This window comes from Bolinopsis microptera, chromosome 1 (assembly GCF_026151205.1).
Source record: "Bolinopsis microptera isolate Bmic1 chromosome 1, MBARI_Bmic_1.0, whole genome shotgun sequence".
Classification (NCBI taxonomy): Eukaryota; Metazoa; Ctenophora; class Tentaculata; order Lobata; family Bolinopsidae; genus Bolinopsis; species Bolinopsis microptera.
In genome coordinates this window covers 5,819,360-5,831,230 of record NC_087072.1, presented here as the reverse complement: position 1 = coordinate 5,831,230, position 11,871 = coordinate 5,819,360, and the positions used below count along the sequence as shown (strand labels likewise).

Below are 11,871 nucleotides of genomic sequence, written 5' to 3'. Positions count from 1 at the left end.
ATGAGCTGGAACATCAACCATCAGCGTGACAAGTTTGAAGGTATCAAATTTGAAATCGATGAAGTTCAGAAGCTCCTTAACAGTCACGACGTTATCTGCTTGCAAGAAACTAAAGGGCAAGTTTCTTTACGTGACTTCAAATGCTTCAATGCTAACAGGACAGGAACAAACTCAGGCGGTGTATGTACGGCGATTCATAAACACCTAGCAGCTGGAGCTGTTAGAGTCCACGTTCCAGATTGTGACGACATACTCATCGTCAAGCTAAGAGCCAAATACTTTAATCTTGACAAGGACCTAAACCTTATCAATGTATACGACTCGCCAGCACACGGTTCGTATAAAAAACGTATACGTTCGAATACCGAGGAATACATCACTACCTGCGAACAACTTGAGGAGTGCCTATCCAGGATTCCCGACACAGAAGATGCCGCCATACTTGGAGATATGAACGCACGGACCGGTACTCTGAAAGATTTTCTTATTCCCTGCGAATCTAGGAATATACATGTCGATCTCGACCCTCCTCAATTCATAACAGCCTTGACACCAAGAAACAATCAGGACCGAACTTTGAACTCGAATGGCAAACCGTTCATTGAGCTTCTCCAAACAGCAGGGATGATAATTCTTAATGGAAGGACTATTGGAGACATTTTCGGTAGCCATACATGCATTCAACGTCACGGAGCCAGCACTGTTGATTACATCTGTGTCTCACGAGATATCCACCATCGGGTTAGGTTCTTCCATGTGGGCGATATCACACCTTACTCAGACCACAGACCGATATCAACCGCCCTCACCACAAACCATGGGGTGAATCTTCTTGATGACAACCTCTATAAAGAACGTGAACGGAAACTAGCACCAGTGCCGAAGCCCTTCAAGTGGACCAAAGACACTAGCACTGGGTTTGGTACATCAGAAAAGTTCAAGTCGGCCCAGAATGATGCCCAATTCATGCAGAAGGTCGAATCGCTCCTAGCAAATGACATCACCTGCCCCGAAGACATTCGAAAATACAATGACTCTGTGATTACAACCTACATTAACCTAGCCAGCCAGGTCACTACCCAAAAAAGTGGCCGTCTTCACACTAACAAAAACAAATGGTTCGATTGGGACTGCAGAAAGGCAAAACGTCAAGTTTGCAAGATCGAAAGAGTAAAGAACAACCCCTACATTGATCCCATGCTAGTGGAACCTACTCGGGCTAAGTTTTACCTCCGAAAAAAGGAATACAGGGTTCAAGTTCGATCTAAAAAAGGCGCATATCTCTTTCAACTGAACGAGAAAATAAACAATGGCAATGACATCAACTGGTCTGCTTTGAAAGATCTCTCGTCCTCCTGTAGAGATCCTGAGACGTTCGATCTGTACGACCTATTTGCTTTTCACAAATTCTTCAACGACCTCTACAACCAAAAGTGCAAGGATCCATCCCACCGTGAACTTCAAGCCCACAACGCAAGCAATGATGGGAGCAGCCACACTGACCTACCAACTGAAGTGGAAAATCTTAACATGGAGTTCACTCTACAAGAGCTTGAAAAGGTGATCAACAAACTCAAAAACAACAAGAGCGTATCACTGGACCTAATATCGAACGAGATGCTCAAGAACTCCAAACTTTGCCTAAGGAAAGTTCTTCTCAAGTTGTTCAACGGCTGCCTGGAACAGGGGACTTACCCATGGAATTGTTCGATAACCACCCCTCTCCACAAGAAGGGCGACAAACAGAACCCTGACAACTATAGGGCAATAACTGTTGGAAGCTGTCTAGGGAAGCTATTTGCTTCTCTTCTCCTTGAAAGACTTATCGACTTCCGCAAAGTTATCTGCCCCGATTTCCCCCACCAACTTGGCTTCAGAGCTGGTGCACAGTGCTCGGATCACATCCTTACAATTACCACAATCATTGAGAAATACACGAAAAAGCTCAAAAAAAGAGTGTTTGCTTGTTTTGTTGACTACCGGAAAGCGTTCGATACGGTGTGCAGAGAAGCACTCATGTATAAACTCAATCACCTTGGTATCGGAGGGAACTTCTTCGCTTGCCTTAAGAACATGTACAGCAACTCGGTGACCCGCATCAAACTGATCCAAAAACTATCGGAGACCATTGATGTCACCATTGGAACAGAGCAAGGGCATCCAATGTCTCCTGAATTGTTTAAAATATACATCTACGACCTCTCCATCTATCTAGCAGCCCTAGAAGATCTCTCTGTCCCTGAACTTAATGGCTTCCCGGTCAACCACCTGCTCTGGGCCGACGATCTCATCCTTTTAGCTCTCGACCACCAAAGCCTTCAGAAAGAGCTTGACTGCCTAAATGAATTTGCAAGCAAATGGGAGCTATCTATCAACATTGATAAGACTAAAATAATGGTCTTCAACTCAAGCTCGCGGGTGCTAAACTGCTCGTACGGGTTCAAGCTTGGACAGCTCGACATCTCTCCAACAAGGTCCTACTGCTATCTAGGTATCCAGCTCAGTCTCAATGGATCTTTTAAATGCGCCATGAACGAACTGAGGAAGAAGGCGCTTCGAGCATTCTTTTCGATAAAACGCATGGTAGACACCAGAGCTCTGACCACCAAAACCATGCTAAAGCTAATTGACTGTCTGGTGAAACCGGTAGCAACTTACGCCTGTCAGATATGGCTACCCTCGACTCACCTCATGAAAGAAATGGCGCGTGAACCCAGCCAAAGACACAACCTATCAAAAGTTGCAGCAAAAGACAGTCTTGAGACAACACACCTCAAAATGCTGAAATGGGTACTGGGTGTGCACAAGAAAACTAACAACAACTTCTGTTACGGGGATACCGGAAGGACGCCCTGGGCCCTCTCAGTTCTGCCACAATGCCTCAGATACTTTGGAAGACTTTCCAGAGCTTCTTCTGAGATGAACAGTGTCAATTTTTTAGTATCTCAAGCGTTTCAGGAACAGAAAAATCTTAACCTCTCCTGGTACGAGAAAGTTAGCTCTGTGGCTCATTATGAAACAGAAGCAGCTCATGGCACCATGAGGGATGTCTTTATCAGTGACTGGAGGGTGGACCTGGGATCGCAAACCAAGATGCAGTTCTACAACCAAATCAAGGAGGAATTTGGAGAAGAGCAGTACCTCAATCTGAAGAGCAGGCAATTCCGAACGAATACAGCTAAAATCCGCTCCAGCAGCCACGACCTGATGATAGAACGAGGGCGTTACACGAAGGAGGCCGGAGTATGGCCAAGAGCATGCAGATTCTGCTGCGATAGGGATCACGTTCTCGGCTTCGAATACCTTCCCTTCTTTGAAGGCACGATTATTGAAGACGAGGAACACTGCCTTACTGAGTGCCCCATGTACCACTCAGTACGATCTTCTCTCTCAGATGACCTCAAAGGGCTTTTACTTCTAAGGAACTACAAAGACATGATGGATTCAGCCCACATAGAAGAACTGGGCAAGTTTCTCAGCAGCTGTCATCGCATCAGAAATCCGAAAAAGACACCAACATCGTCTTCCTCTTGATCTAACACATCCGGTAATGATTCCAAGTCACTGTCTTAAGGACATTCTAACTACCCCAGTGTCCCTTAAATGAGTGTTCGAACAGTTTTCATTCGGAGTTACAGTTGCATAATTTACGCCCGTCTTTGAGTTTGTGTGTAATCTTTCTTGATAGTGTATTTTTGACTTTTGGAGTAACTTTGTGAATTTTATGAACCTCTCCTGCATAATTTATCACCTTATCGGTGCATTATTCACTTTTATCCGGTTAAATTATTATATTTGATCTTGTTTCTTTTTCGTACAGATTGTAGTGAAGTTAATTTTTTTTACGTGTTTTGGGTCTTATTTATGATTTTCTTATAATTATCTTATTTATTTCATTGATGTATTGTCACGACGGGTCCGTTAGTGTTCCCTTTGACTATTTAAGTTTAATTCCAGTTTAATTCCAGTTTAATTCCATAGACATATGGCTATCAAATTTGTTCTTCCAATTCCGCTAATTCACTTGTTTCAAACATCGAGCGTTACCTTTATGTTAAATTTACGGGTTTTTTCAATGATAACCAGTTGCCAGACGTTCTTCTCAGGAGGAGCAAAGTGCAAAGAAACTGCCACAAACTGCTACAAACTACTACAAACTGGCACTAACTGCCACAAACTGCTACTAACTGCTGCAATCGCGCCCACGCGTTCGCGCGCCGTTTGCAGCAGCAGTTAGTAGCAGTTTGTGCCAGTTAGTGCCAGTTTGTAGCAGTTAGTAGCAGTTTGTAGCAGTTTGTGGCAGTTTCTTTGCACTTTGCTCCTCCCATGTGTCTTGCTGTCATTTTAAAACTGAAGTAGCTTATAACATGTTAGATGTCTGCGGAGAATTGATTAATTTGAAGACTTTCATTTTGAAAGTTCCCAATTTTGTTGCATGGAAGTGCTCGCTTTAATTCAGTCTAGTAATCAGCTTACCTCTGCCCAGTTTCTGAGAGCCAATATCGGGGTGTGATATTATAGTCTATATAAATTATCTGTTTAGGCTTGTATCATGTGTCTAGTATAGTTCGGAGACAAGTCCTCGAAGATGATTTCCACAAGCTGTTTTTCCACAACGCATCTATTAACTAGAGTTACCAAAGGGAACAGTCCTACTGTCCTAGGAGACCAAGTAAGGCTGGACATTTCTGCAAGATCGATTTGGAATGCTTCAGAGAGGGCATATTTTGATGTAAAGGTATTCCATGCCCCAGCCCCCTCCAATGCAAGCAAATCGATCCCAGCAATGTACCAGTCCCATGAAAATGAGAAAAGACGGTGTTACAATGCATGGGTTCTTGAAGTAGAGAAAGGAAGCTGTTAGTTTTCTCAACGTCTGGTGGAATGGGTGGTGAAGCTGAAAGACTAGTAGAGAGGCTGGCTAGTAAAATGGAATACCACACAGGGCAAAGGTATTCAGATGCCGTGGGATACATGAGGAAGCGCCTTCGTTTTAAAATCCTAAGAACAACAGTGATTTCTCTACAGGGAGACAGAGGTGCGAGAAAGAACTTTGTTAATATGAATAGTTTATAGATTTGAATTTGGAGCCACAAGGCCAAGGTTGATTTTCAAATGTTTCTCCCAATATTTGAGATAGGGAATGTATTGCTTTTTTGAAGGGTTGTTTTTATATAGGGTCATTGTGACAATTATGTGTATATTGTTTGAATAATTTATATTATATAATGTATATATATTTTTAAATTTATTAACGGGTGATACTCCTAAAATATTTGTTCCAAAAGACCGTTGGCGAGTCCAACTCTTCGCGCTCCTTGGTAGGTTATAAACCTACAACGCATCTAGGACCTAGGTGCACTGACATAAAGAGTATTTTAGTATACTCCAGTTCAGAAATGAACGTTGATATCACTTTTAAGGGTTTAACTGTCACGGCTGAATTCTTATTATCCACTATAATTACTGCTACGACACTGATATAAGAAGCTGACTCTTACCGTAATATAATCCACATCCTTGCTCTTTATATTTGTCCAATATGATTCCCAACTTGGTTTTCTGGGCCTTATTACTACATTGTCCAGTTATAGTGAAGAAATGCCTTGGATATCAGGGTTACTTTGAAGTTGATAAGGTTTTTTGTTACAATATTGTAAAAACCATACATCCAAACCTCTCAGATGCGAAGGCCTATTTGATCACATCCGTTTTTCTTTCAAAAGTGGGGAAGTTATCAGTTCGACACATTCTCGTAAATTTAATGTTGAACAGTGTTGACAGCATGTAGCACTTGATATAACTTCAACTTCTCAAGACCTTTTTTGAAGAAAACTTGATTATGGTATTTTGATGAAAATAAACATTTTTTCTTTCTAGTTAAGATGTTTTGAAAGAATTCTTACACTTTTGACAACCATTTCAGAAACACATGTTACAGCTGACCTTAGTCTAAGATGGGGAAGACAAGGGATGATGCTGATGATTCATGGAAGCCATACAAATGTGGAATCTGTGGAAAGTACTTCCTGTATGCAATGAATTTTAAAACACACGAAAGCAAACACAAGGAATGCCAGGACTGTAAAAAGCTTGATTCTATGCCTGCAAAATGCCCCCACGTCAAGTACAATTGTGTCTATTGTGACACAACATTTCTTGAGCATGCAGATTTCAAAAAATGCCAGGCTCAGCACAAAGCAAAGGTATGTACTCCTTATTGAAGATAAATTTTGTTCAAAATATTATAATGATGTAAATTGAAGATGAAATAAGATAACAACTGAACAACCAGTTACTGTTGGTTTAAATTAAATTTCATTTTAATTTCAAATCATTCAGTAAGAAAACAATTTGTACTTTCATCTGCTGAAAATATGATCATCTAATTCCCCAGCCAGAATGTCGGATTTGCAAGAAGACGTTTAGACAGCTTTACTCCCTGAAAATACACATGAACATTCATACCGGACGTAGACCTTATGTTTGTAACATATGTGGTTATTCTTGTCATTCCCCTCAGGTTACCTTTTTGATTTTTATTCTTAGACCTTACGTTAACATTTATTTATTGTATAGAAAGGCAAGGATTCTGACCTTATGACCTTTATCAAATTGTCTGTTGTGATTCGTGATCTAAATCTCTGATTACTTACATCACAGTCAATATCCTTTTCAGGTGCTTCGTCATCATGAACTGTTCAACCATGTGCCCTGCCAGACAGTCTCCCAACAATCCTAACTATTTTAGGTTACAGTAATTCCCCAAATCAGTTACTCAATGTGGCTACCACTCTTATTGTAGTGCTTCTTATGTTCAAATTGGTGACACATGCGTTGCCCATATTTTCAAATTAGGTTAGAATATTTAGCATTCAATTTTGACATACCCAGGTTCCAGATTTACCATCTAAGCAAATATTTTCCTTTGAATTTGAAATTATAACATAAAAACGTATCTTTGTCGACTTGGATCTATCATCGTTATCATAACTGCAATAGCGTAGAGTGCAGTTGGGTTTCAAGTTTTGTCGAGATGGCCATGTGGCCATAATCCTATTATTATTATTATTATAACATTAAGTTCAGATTGATATTTTATGAAATAGATGTTTTATCAAGATTCTAGAAGGTTTAATAGAAATGAACAGAATACTAAATATTGAGAGTAAACTAGCCTATATTTTGCTGATAATTTAGTTTAGATACTTATTATTGTAGCTCAAATTAATACCGATTTAAAAGACACTAAATCCTTCTTTATTAAAGTTTACTTAAATTCTAAAAATCTTTTTATGATAACTTATATGTGAGGGATAGGTTTTTGTCAATACTGTTGATTACAGGCTTCATATTTTAGTTTAGTGTATTGTTGCTTATACTAAATGAATATATTATCATGTTAACGTGATTTTTTGATCATTGTATTGCGCAGGATGCTTAAGCCAACTTTTGATATTTTTATATTGGGGTATATTTCTTGATATGTATGTTTAAGATTTTTACTAAATCTCAGAAAGTTTATACGTTATAAAAATGTTTTGTAAAACATCCTTTTATACTTTTGTTACATTGTTAAATTCTCCATTTTTAAGGTAAAGATGCTGCATGTGGATATGTAACTTTTATATTACTTGCACTTATATTATACAGTTGTGAATGGAAAGGTGAACCAACTTAATAGATTTCTTGTAAACTGTACTCCTGAATCCTTAGCTTAAATTAACCGCTAACTATAAAAAGGTTCATAGTGTAACACCACATCTTCTGAAAATCTTAAGGACAGACAGGAGTACAGTTTGAATAAGTTCCCATTCGACAACTGAGATACCTAGGGTTTTTATATGTTCATTTATTATGAATCCGCTGGTCAGAACAGCAAATAACATGGCTAAGAAATTAAAACTTTATTAAACTTTTTTATGATTTAGCAATTCTACTGCAGAGCATGAGGTTTTCAAATTCAGTGAGAGTACATTGTATATTATACATTGTATATTATACATTGTACATTATGCAATTAAAAAGGGCCCCCAGGAAGAGACGTTACGATGATTATGATAACCAAAAGAGCACATTGCACAATTTATATTAACATTCTAGGATACAATTTTGTTGTATTATATAACAAATAACGACTTGCGGACTAGCGTTACTTTGTCAGTAATCTTGAATTTTAGGCAATAAAATATTAGCAATATTACTGTATAGTTTTGGTATCGAACTAAGTGTGCTTTGTTATGACTTTGTCGAACATTGTAAGAGACTTGTAAGAGACTTCAATGTTTGACATGTGATGATTTTGTGTTGAAAAATTCGATATTTTCAACCCAAGATCCCTAAAGTTGATTAACAGGTGAACTGGTCATAGTGTTGACAACTATGGTATAAAAGAATCAGTTTTATAATCCTATAAAATTGTGAAACTTATACTTTTAAAAAATACTGAAACGTCCATCTAGTTACATTTTTTGAGATTTTGTGCAATATGGGACCAAATGCGAGGTCAGGAAATTGAAGCTGTAGTGTAGCTTTCTAATCTACGATAGCATGTTTTTAGTTATCAGCATCGGGAACTATCAGATTTGTACTCATTGATTTTATTACTTTGATCTAAATTTATTGAGTTTTACTAGCAAGAGTAATTATAGCCATTAATTTTTTGCAGTATTTGAGAAACTCTACAGGGATTGAGCTTATAACTGAACTATATTCTGGATACATGCTCCCCATCACTAAGACTATCAACTGATTAAGGTATCATTATGTATTACGTTTGTATGAGCGAAGTGTGTATCACATGGAACATGCCCATTTGTTGGCGTATAATGTATATTGGCCACCTATTTATATTGCTAGTGGAGTACCAGGAGTAGTGTTTTAAATGATATGACCGTAAATTTGTCGTATGTTAGCCGTTCAATAGCCGTATTTAATGTGCCAGTATAAGTAGCGATTCTTTTGAGTTATTCAGAAGTTTCAATATGTCTTATAAACAGTAAGTGAGAGTCAGCCCATGTATTGTAAGTGCAGCTATCATTTTCTTACATGGCAGTGTTGTTATCCGGGAAGGGGCTTTCTGTTCTACTATGATCAAATTCTATGGCTGGAATGTTGGTATAATTTCCACTTGAGTCGCTGAATCCTTCCTGGGATCCCATTTCTGACGCTGCAATTATGAATAGTTTCATAGCATTTATAATAGCTGCAACATTAATAATATCCACCTGCCACTTAGGTAACTTTTTAATAGGTAAATTGAACACATGAATAAGGTAATTGAGAAATAGATTAGTGCTCCTAAGTCAACCAAACTTCTGTCGAGTTTAATATATGACATTGTGCAAGAACTCAACCTGTATTGACACCGAGAATTAGTAGTATAGTTACCGAATTCTGCTTTAATACCAATCCTTTCGAATTTTTGTTGGTCGTTTAAGTGCTGGTTTTTGCTTCTCCTCGGCAGGGAGAGAGTGAGAAGTGACTCCTAGAAATGCCTGGCACGAGGAGCAGGGGTTAATTAAATCATACATTTGATAGATTGATCGATATGAGATCTTAGAAATTATTAGATACTGTTTTTTGTCGCTTAAATCTTATCTATAAAATTTCTATTTTCAGGTAGCATGTTTAATGTAACGTAAGTATAACGGTCTGGTGATAAGCAGTACTACTTGCTGGGTAAGAGAGCTCAATTATTTTGTTTTTCTTTCAAATTCTTTGTCAGGAGAGCCATCAACTATAAATTTATATTTTGGTGGATTTTTGAAGTGGATATGAGTGGGACCAATCAATACGTACATTGTACACAACATTGTACACTACATTGTACACTTGTACACTACATTGTACACTACATTGTACACTACATTGTACACTACATTGTACACTACATTGTACACTTCATTGTACACTACATTGCACACTACATTGTACACTACATTGTACACTACATTTTACACTTCATTGTACACTACATTGTACACTACATTGTACACTACATTTTACACTTCATTGTACACTACATTGTACACTACATTGTACACTACATTTTACACTACATTGTACACTACATTGTACACTACCTCTTCAGACGTATCACTGATTTAAACTTGACACAAGTCCACCCCATTAATAATCTCATTATAAAGTGCTTGATAGACCTCTAGTAAGGTAGAGGGAATGACAGTTCTCCCTAATTGACCAATTATAATGGTTTTAGTGTGAACTGATACCTGTTGTTTTTGTGCTTTGATAACAAATGTAACGCCTCGGAATTCTATTCACCAAGCCAGTGGCGTACGAAGTACTAACACATGCAACCCCTCACCGTATATAATATAGGAGTTTATTATTATTGTTTGCCCTTCAATTCACTTGGTTACTTGTGATTTGCAATGATAGCTCCGTATGTATATTGTTAGTACACAACCAAATTAAATCCTACATGCTCGTCAAAATATATTCCAGTTGCCACGTGGTCTATCGCCGCGTGTATTTTGTTGATATCACAGTTTAGTCGCTTATATCGAACCTGGCTGAGAACTTCTTTAAATCAGATCATTATCTTTTCATTATCTCATATCATTGTCTTGTTTTTGCCTTGCCCCTAATTTAACAAACTATCGTCTCTCACTCATGACACACATTCTCCGTCGCTCTACATGGTGTTAAGGTGCTTCATATGTCGAAGCTTGCTGACACTTGACAGAGTCTGATTGGTTGGTGGTTTTAAGTACATAGTATGTATACATAGTACATAGTATGTATAGTACTGTACTGTACATACGTTACTAACTTTCACCTCAACATAGAATCAATGAAGTTGTATTGCCACCGTGTGGTTTTATTAGTGTGTATGTTGCCTGTTGGTGCTGTGTACAAGAATCTAAGTGTTAAATATTGTTAAGTTCCGACTGAGTTGATTGGCTCAGTGTAGGTGTACTGTTAACTGCCTTTATCCAGTATAATTGTTACCAGTCCTTTCATCTGGTGACCCACTACACATTGCTAGAGTCTTTCCTATTTCTCCGTTTTGCAGTAGCGCGCGAATCAAGAGTTTGTGTCGAAATTATATTTATTTCTACGGCACGTGCCATGCGCGCGTAACGTATATTATATATATTATATATATACGACTAGCTAGCTGTCCGGCCTGGCCTAGCTCTTCATCTACACAATGATCCATGCTCATGAATCAACTAGCCCATTGAACGGATATTATATCTTCCCTTATCTAGAGATAACGACGATTTTACATCATCCCTAAATACTGTATTAATTAGCCACCTTTTTGTCTGAAAATGTAATTATTTTTGATTTGGAGTATGTTAATTGTGACGATTTAATGTCCGTTGACACATGGCGCCCTTATCATCTCGGAAATTTATTAGAGCTATCACACCGTTTTTCTACATATCACTATTAATGAAAATGACTTCCTCACCAGATCTTTGTTATAGTCAAGCAGTTGTCTTGAATGATGAAGAGGGGATAAAACCAGAGTCAAACTAGATTTTGAACACTCAACAATCAGAGAAAACAGGGAATTTGGGCCCGATATTGCACGCTGTTTATACTCCTCATTGAGAACTGATGCTGTGCAGTGTGCAGCCAGGGCATGAATTGTCTAAACCGGATCAAAATGTCCCCATCTCACTGCAGTCTACACACATTCACTCAATAAATGCTGAAATGTTCAAATAAATAGATTCGTAACTTAATTTAATTAGTTTATACGTGAATATTTCAACAGAAATTCGGAGAAACTTAACTGCCTTGTACAGAAGAAGTCCGACTAATACATTTGTTACATATGAAGTAAATCTGTTATTTGATTGCACCTCTAAAATTCCCTTCCAAAACTAGGAG

General features: G+C 38.2%; 1 protein-coding gene and 1 long non-coding RNA gene across 2 annotated transcripts; both read left to right on the top strand.

Moving 5' to 3' along the window:
* On the top strand, positions 1–3,534 carry LOC134823359 (uncharacterized). Its single transcript, XM_063835167.1, has one exon. It carries the CDS (start codon positions 1–3, stop codon positions 3,532–3,534), a length of 3,534 nt encoding a protein of 1,177 aa, XP_063691237.1.
* A 2,385-nt stretch (positions 3,535–5,919) lies between these two features.
* On the top strand, positions 5,920–8,615 carry LOC134814577 (uncharacterized). Its single transcript, XR_010160181.1, has 4 exons — positions 5,920–6,206; positions 6,398–6,523; positions 6,680–7,003; positions 7,085–8,615. It is a non-coding gene; the product is annotated as an uncharacterized LOC134814577 (long non-coding RNA).
* Positions 8,616–11,871: the final 3,256 nt, after the last annotated feature.

What these genes read in the sequence shown, in the direction of transcription:
- LOC134823359 (XM_063835167.1), top strand. Translation starts at nt 1, where the DNA reads ATGAGCTGGAACATCAACCATCAGCGTGACAAGTTTGAAGGTATCAAA.